This window comes from Mauremys reevesii, linkage group 6, assembly GCF_016161935.1.
Source record: "Mauremys reevesii isolate NIE-2019 linkage group 6, ASM1616193v1, whole genome shotgun sequence".
NCBI lineage: Eukaryota > Metazoa > Chordata > Testudines > Geoemydidae > Mauremys > Mauremys reevesii.
Window position 1 is genome coordinate 25,160,174 of NC_052628.1, and position 27,235 is coordinate 25,187,408.

Consider the following 27,235-nt stretch of genomic DNA (forward strand, 5'->3'; position numbering starts at 1 on the left):
TAATAGGATGAAATTAAATAGTGAAAAGTGCAAGGTCATGCATTTAGGGATTAACAACAAGAATTTTTGTTATAAACTGGGAATGCATCACTTAGAAGTAACAGAGGAGGAGAAGGACCTCGGAGTATTGGTTGATCACAGGATGACTATGAGCCACCAATGTGATATGGCTGTGAAAAAAACTAATGCAGTCTTGGGATGCATCAGGCGAGGTATTTCCAGCAGAGATAAGGAGGTGTTAGTACTGTTATACAAGGCACTGGTGAGACCTCATCTGAAATATTGTGTGCAGTTCTGGTCTCCCATGTTTAAGAAGGATGAATTCAAACTTGAACAGGTACAGAGAAGGGCTACTAGGATGATCCGAGGAATGGAAAACCTGTCTTATGAAAGGAGATTCAAGGAGCTTGGCTTGTGTAGCCTAACCAAAAGAAGGCTGAGGGGAGATATGACTGCTTTCTATAAATAGAGGGATAAATAACAGGGAGGGAGAGGAATTATTTAAGCTCAGTACCAGGGGCGGCTCTAGGATTTGCGCCGCCCCAAGCAGGGCAGCACGCTGCGGGGGGCGCTCTGGCAGTCGCCGGTCCCGCGGCTCCGGTGGACCTCTCGCAGGCATGCCTGCGGATGCTTCACCGAAGCCACGGGACCAGCGGACCCTCCGCAGGCACATCTGCGGGATGTCCACCGGAGCCGCCTGCCGCCATCCCGCTGGACGCCGCCCCAAGCGCGCTGGGGTCTGGAGCCGGCCCTGCTCAGTACCAATGTGGACACAAAAACAAATGAATATAAACTGGCCATCAGGAAGTTTAGACTTGAAATTAGAAGGTTTCTAACCATCAGAGGAGTGACATTCTGGAATAGCCTTCCAAGGGGAGCAATGGAGGCAAAAGACATATCTGGCTTCAAGACTAAGCTTGATACATTTATGGAGGGGATGGTATGATGGGATAGCCTAATTTTGGCAATTGATTGATCTTTGGCTATTAGCGGTAAATATGCCCCATGGCCTGTGATGGGCTGTTAGATGGGGTGGGATCTGAGTTACTACAGAGAATTTTTTCATGGATGTCTGGCTGGTGAGTCTTGCCCACATGCTCAGGGTTTAGCTGATCGCCATATTTGGGGTCAGGAAGGAATTTTCCTCCAGGGCAGATTGACAGAGGCCCTGGGGGTTTTTCACCTTCCTCTAAAGCATGGGGCACGGGGCACTTGCTGGAGGATTATCTGCATCTTGAAGTGTTTAAACCACAAGTTGAGGACTTCAGTAGCTCAGACATAGGTCAGGGGTTTGTTACAGCAGTGGGTGGGTGAGATTCTGTGGCCTGCATTGTGCAGGAGGTCAGACTAGAAGATCGTAATTGTCCCTTCTGACCTTAAAGTCTATGAGTCTGTTTCCAAGGGTAGAAGAATTCATACTCGATAGGTAAAATCCTAACCCCAGTTAGGTCAATAGTAAAACTTCCCATTACAGCAATGGGGTCAAGATTTCATCTCACACCTAAGTACATTCTTCACATACCTGGATTTTAGTCAAGCTCCATCAATAGTTGACAAGTATAAAATTGAAAATAGGTTTATAGAATATACACCAAAAATACCCTAAGTGTACCATACAGGTTGAAAGTTGTTTGTAGAGAGGGCCAGTTGCCACTAAAGATTTACCACAATCACTGTGAATCTGATCCTTGAACATGAAGCTTCAAGAGGCAGCCAATTTTTGATCTAATTCGAGGGAGTCCACATTTTTAAAGAACTACAAATATTTACTTAAAAGTCAGACACAATTTGTTTAAAAACAAGCACCATAATAATAATTAAAACCCCCATCACCTAAAATTGGAACTGCTACCCAATACATACCTCTGAACAACTGTAAGAGTAACAATGACTTTTGGTGACTCTACCTTGAGTTGGATTTTAAAATCAGTGACTCAAAGGGCTTTGGAGCTTCCAAAACAAATAACTTGAGAGTATATTTTTAAGTTTTGCAGAACACTTGTTTATAGTTACCTCTCAAAGTTAAGCACTTTGTTGGGGTCTTGTACATATCCTGATAATAATACATGAATACATTCCAAAAGGTGTAAAGGCTTTTTCATTCTACTCCAGTATGGGTCCTAAAAGAAGATTATAATCAAGTTAGAGAGGCAGTACTAAGTTAATTCTGATTCATCAATAGGGAAATGTAGAGGATGTCAGTACATAAAAATTGTGTTAAATCAAACATTTAAAATATTGCAGTATTACAGCAAAAGAATGAAAAAAAGTGAAAACTGGATGTTAGTTTCACTTGCATGGGTTTCCACTACTGAAAATATAAAACACATGACATTCATCAAACAGTATTGTAAATATTAGACTTTGTATAATTCCAACACACTCTTTACTGAATAGTTTGGTAAGGATATGGATATGTAATGGGGACTACAAACACCATACTGAGCATAGACAGAAAGGAGAGGAAAGCCTCTCCTGTTTACAGGGAAGCAGCTTTACTACACCCCTTATGCAGCTGCCACAGCTCCCAATTATGGAGACAGGCACCCACAGCTGCAGCCAATAGAGGAAACAAGGCCTGCTGCTATAAAGGATAGATTACAGAAAAGAAAGGGGAGGCAAAAAGGCCTGGGACAGAGAAGGGGTGACAGCTCTGCAGCAGGCTGCCTCCACAAACAGAGACTGCTAGACTCAATTAGAGGCATGGGCCCAAGTGTGACACTACACCCCATATTCATCACAGTAATGATGATGATGGTAAGATTATGGCATAATTGCGATGCATTTTGTACAAGATGAGTAATGTGAGGTGTCATTGGAAAAGTTATGATTTGCCAAATATGATTATCTTATTTGTATGCATGCATCATTTTTGTATCTAAAGTTATGAATATTGACTATGTATCTGTATTTCAGATGTAGTCATTCCCCTCTATTCGGCATCATCTGGAGTACTGTGTTCAGTTTTGGGCCCCACACTACAAGAAGGATGTGGAAAAATTGGAAAGAGTCCAGCAGAGGGCAACAAAAATTATCAGGGGGCTGGAGCAAATGACTTATGAGGAGAGGCTGAGGAAATTGGGATTATTTAGTCTGAAGAAGAGAAGAATGGGGGGGCGGGGATTTGATAGCTGCTTTCAACTACCTGAAAGGGGGTTCCACAAAGGATGGATCTAGACTGTTCTCAGTGGTACCAGCTGGCAGAACAAAGAGTAATGGTCTCAAGTTGCAGTGGGGGAGGTTTAGATTGGATATTAGGAACAACTATTTCACTAGGAGGGTGGTGAAACACTGGAATAGGTTACCTAGGGAGGTGGTGGAATCTCCTTCCTTAGAGGTTTTTAAGGTCAGGCCTGACAAAGCCCTGGCTAGGATGATTTAGTTGGGGATTGGTCCTGCTTTGAGCAGGGAGTGGGACTAGCGGTCCCTTCCAACCCTGATATTCCATGATTCTATGATCACCCACTGTGCAAAACGCTTCCAGCCTAGATAGCTGGTTGTGAAGGGCCCATTCAGGGTAATGGGCCATTAGGAAAAACAATAGGCCTTAGGAGAAGGTTATCCCCCACCTGGTGAGCCTTCCTGAGTATGCTCCAGTAATGCTGCTATGATGCAGTAGGGCATGTGATCAGACCACATGACATTAATCTCCATTTTGGGTACCTGTATTTTTCCACAAACAGGCTAGGAACTGTTTTTGGAATAAAGGGATCTCGCCACATGTTAAAGCAGGGAGTGACATCATCTGTAGTTCTTCACTCCCCAATACTCAACACCTAGGAGAAGATTCTAAGGAAAAGCACTTGGAACAGGGGTGGTGAGCTCAAGCTGAAAAGGAAGTGCAGCTTGCACCTTGAGAATCTGCAAGCCTGTTTGCATCACCAGTCAGATTTTTAGTATTTTAGGTTTAGCTTGCAGTTTTGTTTATTTGCTAGGTAATCTGCTTTGATTTGTTTGCTATCATTTATAATTGCTTAATATCTTTTTGTAGTTAATAAACTTGTTTTATCCTAAACCAGTGTGCTTTAAGTGAAGTGTCTGGTGAAATATGTCAGCTTGGTTACTACATGTATGCATATTCCTCTCCACACTGAGAGAGGAGCGGACATTTTTGGGGGGGAGGAGGCGCATGCCTGGGGAGCTGGAAAACTGGCCGGTGTCTGCTGTTTGCACTCCAGTTACCCAGTTTGGGTGAGTGGTACTACCTACTGTTGGGTTATTACAGGGCTTGGGTGAGGCTGGCTGTGTCCCCAACTAGCTGTGTGTCTTAGAGGGGTGCCATGGTTCCCACAGCTCCCAGACTGCACCCCAGAGGTGACAACCAGTCACACCAAGAACTGCTCTGACCTGGGACAAACTGAGGAGGACCAGTCAGGAGCAGCACGGTCCCCTCAATAGATTACACCTAGAGTCAGTGACAGGGCAAAATGAACCACATAGATTATTTTTGTTCTTTAATCAGAAAAAACACACACTATGAACTAAAAAGGCAGGAAGTGATTCTTATCCTTTGTGCCAGTCACAACCCAGGGAAATTAATAAGCTAAGAAAGATGAAATAGCTTGTCTGTTTCTGTTGACCTTCCCATTATGAACTACCCCTAAGAAAGAAGAAAATCAGATTCAGGAATCCAAGACCTGTTGTCCATGCTGAATGCAGAAATTCTAATAATTTTAATCCTATTTATGATAGGAGGGAGATCATCTGTAGCTGAAGTAACAGGAATATCAGAGTTTAATAGCTTTCCTCACCTACTAGGATCAGAAACAGTGAGTGAGTTTTTTGTTTTTTTAAATTAGTAAGATATTTCAAAATCCGAAGGTCTATTAAAATGTCTGATAGATTTCATTTTAACTTTCAGGTAAAATTTTAGAATTTAATATTGAAGATAAAATTTTAGCTCAAATATTATCCTTACCCGTGCTTTGAACAACTGATCATACACTTCAAGTAGCCGAGATAGTGGCACTCCAATTTCCCGCATAGTGTGTGTCACGAATCCCACATCCCAGTTCAAAGAACAAACTTGTTGCTCTAGAAACTGCACTAAGAAATCTGAAAAACAAAGAACTGCCTGTTCAGGTTCCATCTTGCTTTAATATTAGTTTAACAAAGCTAATGAATGTTGGGTATCTACACAAGGTTTAGTTATGTCTTTCCTTACACAGAACCTTTCAACTGTGGAGATCAAAGCATTGTACAAAGTGGGTAAGGGTTATCCCAGAATTTACAGATGGGAAAACTGAGGCCGAGAGCATATGCAAGATGTGGCTCCTTTCCAGAGTCAGATGCTGTTATGAGCATCACAAGAGGTATTACTCAGAAGCAACAACACTATGCTACTAAAGGCTTAGCACATTGTCCTTGTGATAGTTTCAGGCTATGCTATTGGCCAGGGAAATTCAATAGCCCAACTCTGATTTTCCCTGTGACAGCACAACACACTGCTATTAGATAGCCAGACTAGTCTGTTTTATCTAGCACATCCATACCGTGTTTAACTCTCTGTAACATAAAACCAGTATTTGCAAAAGCTCAGAGTGACATATATCCATGCAGGTTTTTATACAAACATCCTCTTCACGATGGCATTTGAGCATCTCAAAGAAGAAAACACAGACTCCAATCTAATAAAGGACACAGAGTTCCCCTATATTATACTTTATGGAGTTGCCTCTGTAGATATATCAAATATATAGATATTGCAAGTAGATACATAAAGAATCTAACAACTGTACAAAATAAACACATACTTTGCATATACTTAGTATGTGAATAGAAACAGACCGCTCTACCCTTCAATGTCTAGTTTACGTAACTGTCCAAAAATAAATTCAGCTGCGGTCTGAATATAGCAAAATAAGACCATTTCAGAACTTACATTAGCTGCAGTTTTGGGTGAAAAGTACTAATCATAGGTAAGTTCTAGGAACGTAAGAATTGCCATATCATATCTGTATTATCAATATACATTTTACCATTAGAATCTTGTCTCTTCTCTTGTTCTAGCCACTCTCTCCAATCATCCACCAAAGTGACTGTGATAATAAACACCACAACCCCATTGTCCAAATTCTTGCTGTTAGACATCAAAGAAACGACCAGCCATCTGCCCTAAAACCCATCATCAGGGATTCCCTAATTTACTCAACAACCTCAATCACTATCATCTTTGCAATAGTAAACCTCAATGAAAACTGATTTCATTTTACTGTTCCAGCCACAAGGGAAAATTTCACATATAAAAACAGTGAGTAAAAATTACAGACAGCGGAGGAAATATAGTTTTCTTTAGAAATGTAATCTTACAATTGTCTCTCTTTTCAGAAGAAAAAGACAGGCAATTTTCCAATAATCTCAAAAAAAAATTTGTTTCACTATGTTCTTTTGATTCTGTCTTGTATAAAAAGTACAGCATGTAAAGCTAACATTTATTTAACATATACAAAACCAGCATTTATATATACAGATAAATTTAGTTGCTTTTTAATTAGCATCATACAAAGTTTAAACACTGAATAAAGCATGTACGTTTCAATGCTTAAGGAGTACTTGAGGCCTTTGAACCCACTGCCATAATGCCTATTTTTCTTCCAAATACTCTGTTAAATTGCTTACCTAAAGGAAAATAACGAGGTGTCCCAGCGTATATCTTTCCAAGCAATACCATCTTTAGATTAAGAGCTTGCATTCTGTCAGTTGGGCTCAGAGTCACACTGTCACTCAACTCTGAAAGAGAACAGTTAGGCAGATAATCTACCTTTAAATCTAAAGTTTAGCGAGGCTAATTAAATTAGAAAAACACAGCTATTACCTATTACTACAGTGTTGTACTTGCATTTACCACTGACACTCCAAGCAAGTCTTTTCTAACCCTGACTTTTATATTCTTAGGGCATACACATAACTACATTTATTGTTGGTGGGAAGTCAGTATGTATGCATGTGGAAATGCAAATACACTTTCAGATTTCATATGAATGCATATATGTTATATGAATAAGTTTAGTATTCCCTTGAATTTCACATGAATCCACTAATATACATGACCAAATGGCTTTAATATCTTAAAAAGTCTTATCCAATAGCTTTTGGGAGACCTATGTGAAATGAACTGCAGTTTCAATCCAATACCCAAAGTGGAAAAGTGCATCACCAACAGTTGTGACACAACTTTCCTGGCAATCTCCAATATAAAAGCCAGGACTGAATGGGCAAGGAAAGTGAACTACTTATTCATTATAGAGGTTAAGGCAAACTGGCAAAGCCAAGTTGGGAAGCCTGTACTGCTGGAACCAGTGCTCTACCTCTTCTTCGGATAAACAGAAGACTTCAGTTTCCATGATGTCAATCTGGCAACCTTTCATAAACACTAAATTCACTTAAGGCTTTAATCCTTCTCAGCATAGCTTTACTTAACGTTTTGATTACGATTTCCTTATCCTGAAACCTTCAGATGAAAGTCCGCAGGATTTCTGAAGCCATCTCTTTTAGAAATGCCCCTGTACAATGGTAACCAAGAGGAGCATAAACAGAGCTCCGCTCTGCCAAGCAGGTGATCAGGGGTTTGGGGTCAGCGGGGGGTAGGAGTGGTGTGGAGGAGGTAGCACACTCTGTCCTCTAGAGGGATCTTCTTTTGCCATTTGGCAACTCATTTCTGTCTCCAGAGAACATTATGTCGAGACTCTCCTTGAAGAGAGACATGGTTGCACGTAATTGGTACAGGATCTGGGGGGAGTTGCGGGAGGAGGTGTTCTAGTGGATCACAAACTAAATAGGAGTCAACAATGTAATACTGTTGCAAAGCAAAAACAAAAAAGCAATCATCATTCCTGGTTGTATTAGAAAGAGTGTTGTAAGCAAGAAGCAAGAAGTAATTCTTCTACTCAGCACTGATAAGGCCTCAACTGGAGTATTGTGTCCAGTTCTGGGCACCACACTTCAGGAATGATGTGGACAAACTGGAGAAAGTTCATAGGAGAGCAACAAAAATTATTAAAGGTCTAGAAAACATGAAGTACTAGGAAAGACTGAAAAAACTGGGTTTGTTTAGTCTGGAGAAGAGAAGACTGAGGTGGGACATGACAACAGTTTTCAAGTAGGGCAAAAGGTTGTTATAAAGAGGAGGGTTTTAAATTATTCTTCTTATCCACTGAGAATCGGACAAGTAGTAGGCGGCTTAGATTGCAGCAAGGGAGGTTTAGGCTAGAGATTAGGAAAAATTCCTAACTGAGAAGGATAGTTAAGCACTGGAACAAACTACATATGGAGGTTGTGGAATCTTCATAATTGGAGGTTTTTAAGAACAGGTTAGACAAAATATCTGTCCAGAATAGTCTAGATAATACTTTACTCCTGCCTCCATGCAGGGGACTGGACTAGATAACCTATCTTGGTCCCTTCCAATCCAATATTTCTATGCTTCTATAAGACAATGAAGGGAAGTAAGATGATTAATGAGGTGGGAGGATGTGCTGTAAAAAAATGCCCATCTATAATGTGGGTTATTCAAGTCACATGTACATGTAAATCATCCTAAGGTTTGTTTGTACAAATGTTTGATTTCTACCTTCCGTTAGGCACTGGAAACAATCATGTTAACATTACTGAATTAATAGGCAGGCTCAAAAACCCAAGCACAGTTCAATTTCAACATATCACTTAATAAAGCCATTTTTAAAAAAATTGTGTAAACAGATAATGCTACTAACAAATGAACGTATTTATTATTATAATGGAAAATAAGTGCTTTTTTTCCTACTTATGTTATAACATGTCTGTGTTTGATTCACACAGCTGCATTCCACTCACTGTTAACACAGCTTCTAAATCTTTAGAATGATTGAACTGCCATGTCCACAACTGGAAGAAAATGTACTTCTACTGCTGCAATACAAACTGACTCAAGCCCCAATCTCAAAACAAGCTCCATGTGAGTGCAGAGGATGAGGACTTCTACTGTTCTTTTGTTTAAATAATAAACCTTTGAATTTTTACAAAATTCCTAAGCTCTGAAGTTAATATTTAGGTTTCACATTCAATGAAGTAAAGCGCAGAATATTCCTAAAAGATTTACTTAATATCTCATGAGGATAGGATACTAACAGCAGCACAAGATCACTGGCACTAAATGCTTTCATTATCAGTTATTCTATATTTCTAAGCTACTTCAGTCCCAGTCTGTCCAGACTTACCTTTCTCAATTATTTCTTGCCAAAGAGTCTGCACCAAAATAGGGTCTGAATGACCTGCACAATGTATAATTGCAAGCTTACACTCTGAGAGTTTGAAAGGGTCAGCAAATTCACCATACAGCTGCAATAAAAGAGACAGAGTTTGATATTTCAGTCAAGACAAAACAAGATGATTTACTATCAGAGTGAAATTAAATAGAACAGTTATTCATTAACATGCAACATACACAAAGTGAAACTAAGCCAAAACAGATGGTGCATTTTAATAGCTATCGACAGATATTGCATGAAGACCATTTGTATTGAATCAAGTCAGCACTGTATCACCATACAATCTTAAAATTTTAAAGCAAGCTAGGAAAAAACTAGAATGTTTGCCAATTCAACACCTCCAAAATCAAAGAAGCTATGCATTGTGTAAATAATATATGTTTCCTACAGCAGACAACACAAAGAGAAAAAGAGGAACTTATTGGAGGTAAAACATGAAAAGATAAGATTAGCCTGTCTAATCCTAAATATATATAAATTTTGAAAATAGGATGCTGAATTCAATGAGACTTTTTTTGGCTAATGGCTGATAAACAATTTGATGGAATATGTCATTCTCAGATATTAGAAAAGCTTATATTTAAGAGTGGGATATTGCATCTTTTTTTGCATGAGTAGTTTGAGCAGTAAGGTGAACATCAACTTATTTCTAATCACCTTGGTGATGTCCATCAGCTCAGAATCCAACTGGGAAATTGCATCTTGTACTGAAGAATGATGGAAATATTGCCGCTGTAATGTTTCCTCTATTTGTAGCTGTATCCTAGCCACCTAGTTTTAAAAAATTAAGATAATTCAAGAGTCATTCATTTCATCCAAAGCTTTGGAAACCTGGAAAAACCTAGAATTGGTTCTAACACATTTGAATATAGAAATTTCATGAGTATATGTTAGAGACAGTCCTACTAAAGTGAGTGCATCTGGATCAACTGATTTTTATTGGGACAATGCATTTCAGCCTAAACAGTTTGTTTTCACATTTACATTAGTGGAAAAAAAAATAGTGTAATTGCCAATAATACAAAAGACCTATGCTAACACTGATACTAATAGAAACATTAACTTTTCATCATAGCTTCTCCCCTGTCCTGTCCCTCCTTCTCCCTTGTCCCATCCATTCTCCTTCCCTCCAAGGCCCCTCCTCTTCTCACTTTTCTTTCCATTTCCTCCTTAATGAAGCCCACCTCCCAAAAAATAATTATGGAACTAACATGATGTTTGCTGCCATTACACAATTCACTCTGTTTGTGTGCTATAGCCCATTCCCGCAACCTGTCTGTCTTTTTTATTTGATTTTAATCTCTTCTGGGAAGGGACTGTGCTGCTCTGTGTTTGTACAGTGCCCATCACAATTGGGCCCTCACTCTTGGTTGGTCGTTAGGCAGTACCATAAACAAACATGACTATAATAGCAACTAAGGAAAATGGTTTTTCATTTTTTCTTACTTCCATTTTCTCTTCTAGTTCATGCAGAAATTCACCATCTGCAGCTATCGATGATATAGCAGTGGAACTCTTGGCACTCAAAATGGCACGTGCAATATACTCAAGACGCTGCTGAAGTGGAATTTCTGTGCTGTAAAAGAAACATTCAAACTGTAAACCACATGCCTAGAACATAGACTTTTAGAAATGTAGGGCAGGAAGGGACCTTGAGAAGTCTGGAACAGCCACTGTGCTGAGAAAGGACAAAATAAACCTAGACCATGCGTGACAAGTGTTTGTCCAACCTGTTTTCAAAAACCTTCAGTGATGGGGATTCCACAACTTTCCTTGGAAGCTTATTCCAGAGCTTAACTCCCCATAGAGTTAGAACTTTTTCCTAAAATCTAATCTAAGTCTTGCTTGCTGCAGATTAAGCCCATTACTTCTTGTTCTCCATGTCCACTAAAGGAAGGTTAGTTCATCACCATCCTTTTTATAACGGCCATTAACATAGTTAAAGACTGTTTTCAGGTCCCCCCTTCAATCTTCTTCTCTCCAGACTAACCATACACAGGTTTGGGTTTTTTTTTAAACCTTTCCTCATAAATCAGGATTTCTAAACCTTTTACCGTGCTTCTTGTTCTCTTCTAGATTCTCCCAATTTATCCACATCTTTCTTAAAGTGTGGAGACCAGAATTGGACACTGTACTCCATCTGAGGACTCACCAGCGCCATGCAGTGTGTGACTATTCCCTTCAGTGTCTTACGTATGACATTTTTGTTATTACACTCCAGAACATTAGCCTTTTTTGCAACTGCATCACATTGCTGAAGCATTCAATTTGTGATCAGCTATAAACATTAGATCCTTTTCAGCAGTACTAGCACTTACCCTGTTATTCCCAATTTTGTAGTTGCACATTTGAGTCTTCCTTCCTAAGTGTAGTACTTTGCACATGTCTTTATTTAATTTCATCTTGTTGATTTCAAACCAATTCTCTAATTTGTCAAGGTTATTTTGAGTTCTAATCCTGTCCTCCAGAGCGCTTGCAATACCTCCCAACTTGGTGTCATCTGCGAATTTAATAAGCATACTCTCCATTCCACTATCCAAGTCAAAATACTGGACTGACCCCTGCGGGACACCACAAGACATGGCTTACCATTTTGACACCAAACCACTAATAATTACTCCCTGAGTAGGTCTTTCAATCATTTGTGGGTACTATAATACCAAGCTTTTAGTAACTGCATTTTCCTAGTTTGTTTATGAGAATGTTATGTGGAATTGTTGTATGCAGTGGAGTTGTAACCATGTCAGTCCCGGGATATTAGAGTGACAAGGTGGGTGAGGTAATATCTTTTATTGATCAACACATGTCTCATCACTCTCACCAGTAGAAGTTAGTCCAATAAAAGATATTACCTCACCCACCTTGTCTCTCTAATTCGGAACTGTGTCAAAAGCTTTACTGAAGTCAAGAGATATCACGTCTACTGCTTCCCCCTAGCCACTAGGCCAGTAATCCTGTCAAAAAAGTGTGTTCCCAAAATAGTTATACTAAAGGGAGCATAGGAAGCAGGACTTCTAAATTCTCCGGCTCTGACACTGACTCAAAGTGTAACTAAATAACCACTTTGCACATGCCCATCTGTAAGACATTCCTCCCTCTGCTACTCTACAATTATTATATAAAGCTATATAATAAAATACACAATGTAACTAAGTTACAATTTTAATATTCCACAGCTACATTAATTCTGTAGTTTGTTTATTTTTGTATAAAATATGCAACAATTTCCATTTTATCATTCTAATAGTGGTCAGGTTAAAAACTGACATTCATATAATAATATTTTAGGTTTTTGTTTATTGTTTAGTCTTTACACAAATTAACTTTTCTTTTATTATCTCAATACTAGGAATAATACATTGATTACAAAGTGTCCATACCTATGCATGTCTGCCAATTTAGCCAACACTCTGGCTGCATTACTGAAGTTCCTGTTCTTCTCAAAGTATCTCCACAGTAAATCCATATAACGGACTTTGTTTTGATCAACCTTGGCCATACGAACCAGATACGGCTCCAGAAATGGGGAGGTAATCTGCAGGAATCATATAAACCACAGTTAAGTCTTTCTTTTTAAAAGCATCCTTAAAAACTTCTCTGTTCCTAGTGTATGTGTTTTTAGCCAGTATTACAATCAACTATTTTGGCCTAATATTTTTGTGAGTATGTTTGTTTTGCATGATCTTACCTGTAGCAGTTTATCTGCAAGATCAGCTTGTATCAGCCAGTTGTAGAGAGCAATAGAGAAGAGTTCATCTGTTGAACGCTGAGCCAATTTTAGCATTTGTTCAAACTAAAGGAAGAAAAGCCAAAAGCTGTTACTCCAGAACTGTTCACATTTCATACATAGCTCCAAGTCTTTGTCACTGGGTTTACAAACATTGCATCTTTATATGTGTCAACATCTATATTAACATTCAGTAATTTTTATGAACACCGTATCTTCTCACATACTGAAACACGTTCATTTCAAGTCCTGACTTTATCTCTGTTAATTTACTTTGCAACAATATGTTGTACAAACTTTTTATAAGAAGTTTTACACCCCTCAGGAAACAATCTGGTAGCCTTTTAACTTAAACCTTGCCTAGTATTTAAAAAGCAAGATAGTTGTGACTATATCTCTTTTGTAAATTTCTTACATGCTGTCCCGCTTCTTCATTGCTCAGCATATTGGGATCGGATGACAACACTGGAGGGCCTGGCTTTTTGGGTACACTGGGAGACTGAGGAGCAGCTTTACTTTGATTTACTAGTTCTTGAAGGGTGTCAGTGATGCATTTGTAACTGTTTATCCTGCAAGTTGGTGCAAGAGAAAGAACAGTTTAAGTTACAGATATCTGTGAGATCCTTGTTCCTACAAGATAGGTTGCTGTATACATTAGAAAAATATTTCTGAAACTAAAAAGAAAAGGTTTTGTAGGACCCGGTCAGCTGAATCAATGTAATTTACTAGCAGTCTCTCTCTTCTGGAATGATCTTTCTTACAAATACTTTGTTGTGCAAATTCCCCACTTCAGTAGTAACTGCTAACATGCTATTTTCCTTTCAGTTAGGCTGCTTATTCTCAATCAGAAATAATTTAAGGGTTATACACTATGAATACTACTCCTCACTCAGGTCATATTTTTCATAATGGAACATCTTCCATTAAAAAAGTAATGTGACTAAAGCTGGCCAACATTTTACAGATATTCTTGAAGTCAATGCTGCCCCAAACAACAGTGCTGCAAAGGGGGACAGTTAAAATCTGTCAAGTATCAGAGAGGTAGCCGTGTTAGTCTGGTTCTGTAAAAGCAGCAAAGAATCCTGTGGCACCTTATAGACTAACAGACGTTTTGCAGCATGAGCTTTCGTGGGTGAATGCCCACTTCGTCGGATGCAAGAGTGGAAATTTCCAGGGGCAGGTAAATATAAGCAAGCAAGAAGCAAGCTAGAGATAACGAGGTTAGATCAATCAGGGAGGATGAGGCCCTGTTCTAGCAGTTGAGGTGTGAAAACCAAGGGAGGAGAAACTGGAGAAACCAACTACAGAACCAGTTTCTCCTCCCTTGGTTTTCACACCTCAACTGCTAGAACAGGGCCTCATCCTCCCTGATTGATCTAACCTCGTTATCTCTAGCTTACTTCTTGCTTGCTTATATTTACCTGCCCCTGGAAATTTCCACTCTTGCATCCGACAAAGTGGGCATTCACCCACGAAAGCTCATGCTGCAAAACGTCTGTTAGTCTATAAGGTGCCACAGGATTCTTTGCTGCAGTTAAAATCTGGAATATCATCCACAATTTTTTTTTTATTTATTATTATTTTTTTTTTTTACAAGTTACAGGTTAATTCAATTATATAAAGGTTAGATCACAGACAACCTTTCCCAAACCATATCTTACAGCCTATAATCAATTAATCTTTTGGCCCAAATAAAGATGGCACATTTTACCAATATCTAAGGAACACGCACTGAGAAAAATATGTTCTCATCCTGCTTTTAATTCTAGAAGGTTTATCTATCATCCCACCCAAATCAGCTGCTAAGTTCTTATGAGTAAATTGCCTTGAATAAAATTGCCCGTATATCCTGAAAACTTGCCTCTCCTGGAAAGCCTGGAGTCCAACAATATCCTCATCAGGTTCTCCATTTTTGTAGAAATGAAGTCCGAGACCTTGAGGATCCTTCTTCTCAGCAGCAGTAAGAGACAGTTCCACCACACCCTCATAGAAACGCACTTGAGATAAGGAAGAACTGAGAGTTTGGTCCATCACAGTATTAAACATACTGCAAACTACTATACAATACTGAACTAATATATTGCACATGTCCCATTTTAGAATGCAAGAATTCCCCACATTCCCAATGGCCCCGATCCTACAAATTAAGAATATGCTTAATTTGGGGGACTATTCACATGCTTAAAGTTATATATTTGAAGGATTGGGGCGCAAATAATTTTGAATGTTACAGCAGTTGTATGATTATCTACAAAAAGCATTTATTTTCTCTGAATGCTACGTTAACACAGACATCTTTCAACAACATGTACAGTATGAGACAACACCTGCAACAATAAACAGCCATTTAAATTCTACCCTAAGTGTTTTGTTAAAATAATTTTACCAAATGGTTAAGTGCCTTGGCAATTTAACTTAGAAAATGCGGAACAGTGCACATGAATATTTTTTAAATAGGAAAAATATGCCTGAGTTGCTCAAATCTAATCAAGAAAAGCCATAAACAAAAAGAAGATTTTGCTGTGTATAAAATGCAAGGGCTAATAATAAGTTATTTATGGGTGAAATTTGCTCAAAAACCAGAGGGAAATGGAACTAATGGACATCAGGAAAACTTCTTTATGCACAGAATAATCAGTTTATGGATGGATAACAAAATGCTAAAATTTTAGAAATGAAAAACCCAAACAAGTTCAATAGGATGAAATTCAATAAGGACAAATGCAAAGTACTCCACTTAGGAAGGAACAATCAGTTGCACACAATATGGGAAATGACTGCCTAGGAAAGAGTACTGTGGAAAGGGATCTGGGGATCCCAAGCTAAATATGAGTCAGAAGTGTAACACTGTTGCAAAAAACAAAAACAAAAAACAAAAAAAAAAAGGAAGCAAACATCATTCTAGGATGTATTAGCAGGAGTGCTGTAAACAAGACACAAGAATTAATTCTTCTGCTCTACTCTGGGCTGATTAGGCCTCAGCTGGAGTATTATGTCCAGTTCTGAGTGCCACATTTCAGGAAAGAGGTGGACAAACTGGAGAAAGTCCAGAGAAGAGCAACAAAAATGATTAAAGGTCTAGAAAACATAACCTATGAGGAAAGATTGAAAAAAACGGGTTTGTTTAGTCTGGAGAAGAGAAGACTGAGTGGGGACATAACAGTCATGTACATAAAAGGTGGTTATAAGGAGGATGGAGAATAATTGTTCTCCTTAACCTCTGAGAATAGGACAAGAAGCAATGGACTTAAATTGCAGCAAGGGTGGGTTAGGTTGGACATTAGGAAAGGCTTCCTAATTATCAGGGTAGTTAAGCAATGGAATAACTTGCCCAAGGAGGTTGTGGAATCCCGATCATTGGAGATTTTTAAGAGCAGGCTAGACAAACACCTGTCAGGGATGGTCTAGATAATACTTAGTTCTGCTATGGGTGCAGGGGACTAGACTCTGAGGCTCTCCCAACATGTTATAAAAATTCCATGGCCCACCTGTGCCATCACAACTGTTTTTCAGCCGATTAAAAGCCAGGGCCGGTATTAGGGGATAGCAACCAGAACAACTGCCCAGGGCCCCACATCACAAGGAACTTTGTGAAACTAAATTGCTCGGGCTTCGGCTTCAGCCCCGAACAGCAGGACTTGGGATTCGGCCTTCTGCCCTGGGCCCCGGGGAGTCTAAAGCCGGCCCTGCTTTCTAGTTTATTTTGGTAGACTCCCCTGAAACCTGCTTGCATCTCCCAGGGGGCCCTAGGTCCCTGGCTGGGAACTGTTGGACTAGATGACCTCTCAAGGTCCCTTCCAGTCCTATGATCCTATGGTGAAAAGAAAAATCATTACAGATTAAGCCTACTGATGGACAAATGTAAGTGAGCTGCTTAGATTCCTTCCATCCTGAAATGTGACTATCAATAATAGGTAAAGGGTTAACATATTTAGAATGTGAATTAATACATAAGCCCCTCTGTCTCCATGTGTTCATTTCCTCTTACCTATACATATATTTTTCTGGATTATCTCTCGGATACTCCAATACTACTATGCCTTGATCTGAAGTGCCAAAAAGAGGTAAAAATGGGGTCTGAACCAAAGACTTAATTCAAAAGTTGTCAAGTTTCCAGGGCTGTTTGCCTCTCACCTTGTCTATACTGTACACAGACATTAGAAAGGTCCACTTGATTGCTGATCTTTTGGTACTCCTTCAATGACTCTCTTAGCATCTTCTCTTTTTCCAATTTGCTCTGAACCTGTCGGGACCGCTGAAGCAATTCATTTGCCTACAGTGAAGCAATTGGAAATTTAAATCCTTACTAATTTAAGTTACAGTGTCATAGAGATTTTCATTGCAATAACTCACTCTATTAACTCACGTTTCAAAGCCTGAAGTACTACAGACCCTATCACTTCAAGTTTAAAAAAAAATAAAAAATTCTCTGCCCAGAGACAACATGTCAAGTTTTAGGCAGAAAGATTCTGTATCCAAGATGAGGGATGAAAGGAGGTTTTTGTTACTGGTTTACTGGCTGACTGAACTGAATGAACTGGTTCCTGTTTGAATGCTTGTTTTTAATGCTCCCGGGTGAGTTACAGTGTTGGAAGATTGCTTAAATGTAGGGCAACAGAGGTTTTATATAGATGCCTTTTTAACTATTATATAAATCTAAAGGAAATAAAGTTGGAGATGGAATTAAAAGTAGATTCATAATGGAAAATGGGCATTTAGCTATTGTATCACTACCAAACGACATGTCATTTAATGGCAAATAAATCTGACAGTCAAGAGCACAAACATTTTGTGCTCATCTGATCACACTACCTAATATTCTGCCAGTTAGGATGGAAGACCAGTAATGATAATCAGCACATTTTAAAGTAATTTCTACTAGATTTACATTGAGCTCCAAGAGGATACAGTGAGATTAATATAAAATGCACAATAGCATTTTGCTACAGCAAAAGAACAATTATACAAAATAGTTCTGTCTTCCTCTCACTTTCACCACAGAGAATCAAAAGTACATTATACCTTGGAACAAACAGCATCATCAGTACTGTACAGAAGTGGACATATGTCTTGTAAATGTGAACTGATGCCATCCACAGCAGCATTATCTCTGATGTAACAGTTAATGAGAGAGGCAATAAGTGCTCCAGTTAACTCTTTGTCTCTAATTACTAAGTCTTTGAAAGTAGTAATCTTCAAATGCTCTTGAAATTCCTATGGGAAGAAAAAAATCCATTAAATTTCCAAAGATGCAGCATTCTCACATTTCCAAACAGAATTATTATAATAGAAGCAAATTCAGCTGCTTTCCCAATAAACAAACAAACTTCAATGACCAAAATTCACAGAATCAATGCACATTTTTTTAATGCAGGTTAAAGACTAAAATAGAAAATACTATATTAAAGAGGATGATCCAGCAATTATGGCCCTCACCTGGGACTCAGAAGAGCAGAGTGAAATTCCCTGCTCTGCCAAGGACTTCCTGTGTGACCTGAAGTCTGTGTCACTGAAGTCTCTGTGCCTCAGTTCCCCAACTGTAAAATGGGCTGATAATACTGTGTCCCTACCTCAGAGGATGAGTATGTTGTGAGGATGAGTATGTTAAACACTGTGAGACATTCTAGGGCCCATATATCTATCTAAGAGACATGGATAAATGAATACAGGTGTCTCAAAGGACTTTGGACTCAAAGGAAATTATGCATGTTTGCACCCTTTTTTGTATAAAGTATTAAAGGTTATCATCCTGTTTTTAAAAAAATATTATAAATATCTGGTCGTGTGAATCTTTTTCCGAACTAGTGGTATATCTCAACAGACTGAAAACTGCAAGAATGCAAGAGAAGGGTTTTTTGTTTGTTAGTTTTAACAGCTAGTTAACTAACTCTTGACAAACACTGGAGAAATGCATCTTTTTTAAAACAATCACACCCAACCTCAAAAGTGAGGACTGAGAAAACTTCCCATGTTGATTTTCTAACCAACAAATAAAACACAGATACTTTCCCTCAGCGCGCGCACACACACACACACACTTCTGCAAATCATATTTAAAATTATCCTCACTATCACCAGGACAGAATTACTTATGCTCATAAATTAACTGCTGATGCTAGATTGGTGCTAATGGTGCAATGTTTTTCATTGCCAAACAAAACAACCTTGATTAAAGCTGTTATTGATGGTCAACTTAGAACACGCCATGTTATTTACACAAGACAATGTAGTTACTTTCTTTCCTTTATAAAGATGACCTCAGTTCTACATTCTCTGTCACTGAAATCAACTGTGTTTCAGACAGCTTTGGAATCTAAAGCCTGTCTCCTGAGCTACTTGATGCAGCATTTGTTGACACATCTGCCAGTTATCTTAATGGTAGCAGCAGCAGAAGTTCCTCCACAAATTTCCTAGAGGACTGAACAGCCCTTCGCATCCCAAAACTGCTGGGACTTGAAGCCTCTGGTACCTGGGCCTTTCTTCCTCTGCTAGACCTTTGCAAGCCAGAAGGCAGGGAGTGAATTTTCTATGCAGGCTCATTTCAGTCCCATTGTCTTCACTCTGCACTTCCCAGACTTTGCTCAATGGCAAAGTGAGGACAGAATGATTAGAAAACAAACTCAATATTAACTTCTAAGCAGAGTTTTAAAACAGCAAATCCAGTATTACTTAATAGCATCTCAAATATGTTAATTAGTTTGGGGCGTGAGAGCAACACGTTAGATTTTATTTTAACAGAATACTTGCAACACCAAGAAAACTGAACTCTGGAAATCTCTGCACATGCTGTATAGGTTGTGAAGTCCATTTAAATGGATTAGACTAACGCTGTTTAGAATATATATGTAAGAAGTCCAGAATTGTTAAATGCAATCAATTAAAAAAAACAACCAAACATACTGTTGTTCAGTAAAGTTTATGCCATACCTTCTGAAGCTCACCTACAACAACATTGAACTGGTGCTCACAGAGAAGTTTCCACAAAGCTAAAGCCTGGCAGGTTTTGTGAACAAGTTGCTGGATCCCTTGAAGTGAGGTCTTCTCTGTTAACTGTGCCTCTGCTGTAACATTGAATAGATCATGGGTAATTTTTTATTCAGGTACTACATGTGCTCTTCTTGAGTTACCATACCAACTTTTGTTTTACAATGACATTTCCCCATATTTTTAAGTTTTTTCCTCTCTTTGCTGTTTGATGGTTCATTTTCATTCCTGTTTGTGTGGATCTTTAAATCTCAACACTTCCCAAAACAGATACTAATTTGTCACCACTGATCTCCAACTACAAACACAACAGAAGACTTTTTGAAAAATAAACATAGTTCTGTATGTGCACACTGATTTCATATATTGACCAGCCTCAAATAGAAGTCCAGATTAGTAATTTATCATAAATCAAAAAAGGAGTGTATTCAACAAACTATACTAAATTATTCTAGAAACAGCTATTATAAATAATGTACTTAATTTCTTTCAATGTATAACTGCTATGGTAATACAAATAAATTAGTGATAATAGTAATACATTAACTAATAGCATCTTCTATTTAACAGCATCACTTAAATATGAAATCAAAGTAACAAAAATAAAAAGTAAAAACACCCCAATCCATGGATTGGAGTTAAGGGTGTGTTATGATGAAATATGAATGTCTTTATATTGGATATAATATGTTGATTTTGTAGGAAATGTAATAATTATGATGTCCTTAATTCACTTCTTTGGTAAAGTACTTGCATGTTATGAAGGATGCAACCACTGCTGGTCACTTGGCAACCATAACTATGTTTTGAAAGGAAGTTTTTCAGTTTTGGCATGCACACATTAAAATATAACAAAACATGAATAGGCAGTTGATCATTTATTCTATTTAACCATTGTTTTTTTTACACTATTGGCAGTATTTGTTACAGAAATGAGAGAGAAAGCATGAGAGAATTAATAAACTGAAGAAACCTAAAGAACTTTGATCCTTGCTGTGTATGTGCACCAGACAGCTCGTGAACAGATCTCATGCTGCATCTCTGTGAGTAACCCCTCAACCTCTCTGGTTTCTGAGTGCTGTCTGAGGTCTAATACCTATATTTAAGGAGGAAGCATAGTCTAGTGGATTGGGTGACAGGAATTCATGAGTTCTAAACCGAGCTCTGCTATCTTCTTGATGGCTGGACTTTGAATGTCTCAGTTACCTCATCAATTAATGGGGAGTAATACAGAAGATTTGCTTGGATTAACGTTATTGCATCATTTAGAAAAAGTAAATTGCTATGTACTATGATTAACAAATACAGACAATTTTATGAATTAGCATGGCACAGATATGATCTGTATTACTGTATCATCTAGAAGCCCTAGTCATGGACAGAGGACCCCATTATGTGTAGAGACTTGTGACAAAAAGGGAGAAAGACCATAAAAATGGCCATAGTGGGTCAGGCCAATGGTCCATCTAGTCCAGTATCCTGTCTTCCAACAGTGGCTGGTACCAGATACTTCAGAACAGAATAGGGTAATTACTGAATGATCCGTCCCCTGTCCTCCAGTCTCAACTTCTGGCAGTCTGAGGTTTAGGGACACTCAGAGCATGGGGTTGCATTCCTGACCATCCTGGCTAACAGCCACTGATAGACCCATCCTCTATGAACTTATCTAATTCTTTTTTTAACCCAATTACATTTTGCCCTTCACAATATCCCCTGGCAACGAGTTCCACAGGTTGACAGTGAGTTGTGTGAAGTATTTCCTTATGTTTGTTTAAACCTGCTGCCTATTAAATTTCATTGGGGGTCCATGGTTCTTGTGTTATGTGAAGGAATAAGGAATAAATAACACTTTTGTTATTCACTTTCTTCACACTATTCATGGTTTTATAGACCAGCATCATATCCCCTCTTAGTTGTTTCTTTTCTAAGATGAACAGTCTCTGATTTTTTAATCTCTCTGCATATGGAAACTGTTCCATGCCCCTAATCATTTTTGTTACCCTTCTCTGTACCTTTTCCAATCCTAATATATAATTTTTGAGATGGGGCCATCAGAACTACATGCAGTATTCAAGGTGTGGGCACACCAGGGATTTACAGAGAAAATATCACAATGCTACTATCTCATTGTCTATCCCTTTCCTAATGGTGCCTAACATTGTTAGCTTTTTTGACTGTCGCTGCACATTGAGTGAATGTTTTCAGAGAACTATCCATGACTCCAAGATCTTTCTTGAGTGGTAACAGTTAATTTAGACCCCATAATCTTGAATGTATAGTTGATATTATGTTTTCCACTGTGCATTACTTTGCATTTATCAACATTGAATTTCATCTGCCTTTTTGATGCTCAGTCACCTCATTTTGTGAGATCCCTTTGGAACTCTTTGTAGTTAGCTTTGGACTTAACTGTCTAGAATAATTTTGCATGGTCTTCAAACTGCCACCTCACTCTTTACCTGTTTTTCTGGATTATTTATGAACACGTTGAACAGAACTGGAACCATTACATGTCCTTGGGGTGCACTGCTATTTACTTCTCTCCACTATGAAAACTGACCATTTATTCCTGCCATTTGTTTCCTATCTTTTAACCAGTCACTGATCCATGAGAGGACCTTCCCTCTTATCTCATGACTCCTTACTTTGCTTAATAGCCTTTGATGTGGGACCTTGTCAAAGGCTTTCTGAAAGTCCAATTACATTATATTGACTGAATCACGCTTGTCCACGTGTCTGCTTACACCCTCAAAGAATTCTAATAGATGGATGAAGCATGATTTCCCTTTGCAAAAGCTGTGTTGACTCTTCCCTAACATACTGTGTTTATCTGTGTGTCTGATAATTCTGTTCTTTACTATAGTTTCAACCAATTTGCCTGGTACTAACTGGTCTGTAATTGCCAGGGTCACCTCTGGAGCCCCCTTTTTTTTTTTTTTAAAGACCAGAGTACAGACAACCGTCTAGCTTTTATTTTATTCCAGTGTTTCTGAGTGTAAGAAACAGGACAGAGAAAACATACGCAACTACACAAGATTTTGACCTAATTCTTCACAGAGGAGAAAGCAGCTTAAAAACTGCTTTAATTAGTTTAATTTATTGAAATGTCATGGGGAAATGTGACCTGTGGTTTGCCATACCTCTGACAGCTAGATGCTACTATCTTTAATAATTTGATATTCATTTTACAGACAAAAGTTGTTTGTGAATTGCTTTAAGGAGCTAGTTTGAATACTAAATCTTTTAGTATCTAATTGGAACTCATCCTAAACAGGATATACATTTGTATTCTGGGATGAGTGATGTCACCCATCAAATTCAAAGCAAAAGAAAGACTAGCAAGTGTTGCCATGTCTACATTCGGGTTTTCATGTTGGGCACATGCTTCATCCCCAAAGGAACCATACAGAAATGCCCACCCCAATTTCCCCATAGAAATAAATGCAGAAATGTTGGTACTGACAAAATATTATAATCTTGTCAGAAATGAAGAGCAAACAGAAATGAAGAGTGAACAGTTGATGTCACCCAGACTACATTGTTCTTTGTACAGTTCTTATCTCTGAGTACAGTTTATTCACAGAAGCCAGTTCTGCATTTTTATTCAGGCTCTTAACTGGAACAGCTCTGAGAGATTAGCATTTGGATGCACCACCTTTTGCTGCTCATTGTTCAAGAGTATTTCCCTTACCATGGAACTTCCTCTGGAGCTCTTGTTGCACTTGCTGAGAACTTCCACCATCAGGCCGCATGAACCCTAGTAACCTCTGCTGCAGGTTAGCAGGAGTGCTAAAACTGCAATTCCAAAATAAATTAAGAAGCTATTAGTGCAAACCCTGAACATTTATTTTAAAAAGAAACTAAAAACTAAGTTTGAGAGTTTGAGTGGATATGTTTTATTAGAGAGGAAAGGAACACTTTAAGGCAAAATGAACAGCATTGTTGTATCTATATGGAATAATTTTCAAACAGTAGCACTTCTATGTCCTTTGTAAACCAAGCATATACAATCCTACCTTGGGTTTCCAAGAGCTCCTATTGTTGCAAACTGTGAATTTCTGTCCAGAAATTCCTGTAAACCTTTTAGTTCCTGTAACACAGATTCTAGCATGTGCGATGAAACACTGCTTTCAATCTGCAAGAGAAGGAGGGGGGCTTCTTTACATTTCAAATCTCTGAACCTTTTAAATTTTCAGCTGAGAGATATGAAACGGTCATTAAAGAATAAAAACCACCAAGACAATATTATCAAAAGGACAACATACTGAAGGTGCTATGTGGAGTTAATGCACTATCATGAAGGCTATGATTTTGGCATGGAGGTCATGGTGTTCACAGTAATCATGAATCTGAATGAAGTCTGTAAGGAGCCCATCCCACATTCACTTTGCAGCAACAGCTCCTGTTGCATGGTGCTGGGCCTGGCTCCATAGGTGCCAGAGACGGGGGGCAGGGAGGACCAGTATCTCCCTCCTGCTCTTCTTTTTAAATAGGGGCCTCACCACCTTTTCAAACCTCTCTGGAAAGGAGCGCACCACAGTCTGGCTAGCTGGCACCAGCTCCCCCTCTGAATGTGCAGTATGCTGGCCAGGTCCTGTTCTGTGTCGCATGCTGGCAATTGGGTCTTCACCTGCCAGAACTGCAGCGGCAGCTCCTCTTGGTGCTGGGGACTGGGTGAGTCTGGGATGGATCCGTCACCTGAGGACCTTGGTCTCACCAGCAGGGAGAATAAGAAGTGAGAGTGGGAGGGGGGAGCAAGGTGGTGGAGGAAGGGACTCCAGAATGGTCATGCTGGACTTTTGCAGTCCTTCCAGCACACATACTTGGCTCCCCACTAGGCAATCACAATGTGGAGTACATGGTCACCATGACATTCAGGTCTGGTGCATATAGATGGAGATGAGGGGAGGACATGCCAAACCTGAGTGGCACTTCAACCGTGTATGCCAGGCTGCAAAGCCTAGAATAGGGTAAACTTGCTTTTACTACTTAAAAGCCTGTGTGCCCGCTGATGTAGCAAAAACTACATTATTGGTGACCCTTCCATGACTTTTCTTCCCCTTCCCCCTCTCCACAACTTTGCCATGAAATTTACAAAAATTTCCATGCCAAAATCATAGCCTTAAATATCATGTTCCACCTGAAGACCACAGCCCACACCTAGATTTGGCTGAAGAAGAAGATGAGGCTGGCATTAGCTTAGTACTTAGAAGTTTATACACTCAGAAATCCTCTACACATTTTGCCCCATGGGCTCAGTAGAAGCTCAGGACTGGACTATCTGAGATTATGCAGATTTTTGTTTATTAGAATATTTGCATGCATATTATATATAATTTTCTTTGCCTTTTTAAAGAGAATATTAGTGCCAGCTGACACCATTGGGAAATGAAATTCTCTCTTGTTGGAAAAATAAAAACAGAGGCAGCTTGCAAAGGTCTGAATGGACATGCAGAGCTCTTCTGTTGACTCAGTCTGTCACAAGCTAGGACGCTGCACAAAGGATTAGAGCAATTTCTGCTCAGCCATTCTTCTGGGGCTGTCAGCAAAGGAAACAAGATGCACTAAACTACAGTTTGGGTTTTCTTTTGAAATAATGTGTATTAGGAGACTAAGACCAATGTATTTCACACAACTCACCAAACATACCAGCTAGTAATTTTTAGGCACCACTAATTTGGGTAAAACTTAAAACTAGTTACTTAGACTAGAAAGATTTTACATCCCATTCCTCCTATAAAGAACAATTAAATACAATCAATAAATATTTATTGTTTCTGCTAAAATGCCATGAGAATCACAATGCAGTGTCACTGATAAGAGGGGACATGTAAAAGTGCTAGAGAGAAATAAATAAAGTCTTTAAGGAAGATTTTAAAAGACCAAATAATCTTCCACTTACTGCAACAACTTCTCGGTTACCACTCTTGAAAACTTTCTCAACAACTATACTGCCATCCCAAATATTTCTGAAATACAAGACAATAGTATGTTAAACGCCAAATAAATTAACAAAAATGCCATTGGCCTTGAAAAATTGTTTCTTTTCTAAACCATTTCCTAATACATATTGCCAATGTTTATGAATTAAAAAACCCTCCCCTCATCCTGAATCCAACCCAAAGAGTCAGCCTGTAAAAATCAGGGTCTTTATTCATAAAAAACATGAGCGTAAACACTGTACCTTTCAGAATGAGGTCGATAGAAATTGCAATTAAAGAAACAAAACCTCTTTATGTGCTTTAACAACACTAGGTTTGATTTCCTCAAATTATTTTGCACATAAGCTAATAGTAGTCGCTAAAGATAAGAGAGTAGGCAGGCAAATATCATATATGCCAGAGGTTCTCAACTGAGTGGGCAGGCAAATATCATATATGCAAGAGGTTCTCAATTTGGGGGTCCTCAGAGCTCTGTGGCTGAAACCCAGTGCACTGAACCCCAGTGCTGAAGCTGGGAGCGGGGCGGGGCTGAAGCCGGCGGCCTCCCGCAAGGCCCCGAAGCCAGGAGCAACGTGGGGCTGAGCTGGCAAACCTCTCCCTCACCAAGCCAGAAGCAGCAGTGGGGCTGAAGCTAGGAGCCCCAGCGCCCCCCACCCTGCTGAAGCTGGGAGCTGCACTGGGAGCCCCCCCCAGCAGCTAGCTACCCCCTGCCTACACCGAGCTAGTCGCCTGCCCACACACAACCCTTATCTACCCCCTGCCTGCACCCTGAGCTACTTCCTGCCCACACACAGCCCCTAGCTACCCCCTGCCTGCACCTTGAGCTACCCCACTCCCTGCACCCTGAGCAGCTGTCAAACTTTTTGAACTGAGTCCCCTCTGAGTTATATTTTTTGGTTACATCCCTCCACAGCCCAGACAGGCTGAGTGGCCTACTGAGGGAGTCAGAGGGTGGAGGTTGCGCTCCCTCCCTGGACCCTGCTGTGCAGAGCTGGCTTGAGCCCTGCCGGTCCTTTGCCCTCCCCCCAACAGAAGTAAAACTATGCCTATGCCCCAGCCTGGAGCCCCCCATTTCCCCCCTGCCCGGCCATGGCGTTTTTATAGCATGTTGAGGGGGGCCTCAGCAAGAAAAAAAGTTCAGAACCCCTAATATATGCCATAATACACATTTTTTTTCTGAAAGGCAGTACTTTTAGAGTACCAAAGAGGGTTTTGTTCTTAAACAGGCCTCCTACTACCACATGGTTAGAGGGCAAGGTAAAACTTGCCAAAATCCCCATTTCTGCAGTGCTATCTTCTAGCATACTAGAGATCAATAATACCATTATTTATTATCG

The 27,235-nt window shown here is 39.3% G+C and overlaps 1 protein-coding gene across 1 annotated transcript in view; it reads right to left on the reverse strand.

Moving 5' to 3' along the window:
- Window positions 1-27,235, reverse strand: part of NUP155 (nucleoporin 155) — a 56,595-nt gene that overhangs the window by 1,314 nt on the left and 28,046 nt on the right. The window contains exons 19-34 of the mRNA XM_039543617.1: window positions 25,859-25,925; window positions 23,973-24,091; window positions 23,648-23,751; window positions 19,900-20,033; window positions 17,995-18,186; window positions 17,107-17,245; window positions 14,834-14,969; window positions 13,388-13,541; window positions 12,934-13,038; window positions 12,626-12,780; window positions 10,692-10,821; window positions 9,903-10,016; window positions 9,195-9,315; window positions 6,619-6,729; window positions 4,919-5,055; window positions 2,014-2,120 (exon numbers count right to left, since the gene is read on the reverse strand). Of these exons, the coding sequence (XP_039399551.1) occupies window positions 2,014-2,120; window positions 4,919-5,055; window positions 6,619-6,729; window positions 9,195-9,315; window positions 9,903-10,016; window positions 10,692-10,821; window positions 12,626-12,780; window positions 12,934-13,038; window positions 13,388-13,541; window positions 14,834-14,969; window positions 17,107-17,245; window positions 17,995-18,186; window positions 19,900-20,033; window positions 23,648-23,751; window positions 23,973-24,091; window positions 25,859-25,925 (2,025 nt within the window). The remainder of the gene's footprint in view (window positions 1-2,013; window positions 2,121-4,918; window positions 5,056-6,618; window positions 6,730-9,194; window positions 9,316-9,902; window positions 10,017-10,691; window positions 10,822-12,625; window positions 12,781-12,933; window positions 13,039-13,387; window positions 13,542-14,833; window positions 14,970-17,106; window positions 17,246-17,994; window positions 18,187-19,899; window positions 20,034-23,647; window positions 23,752-23,972; window positions 24,092-25,858; window positions 25,926-27,235) is intronic.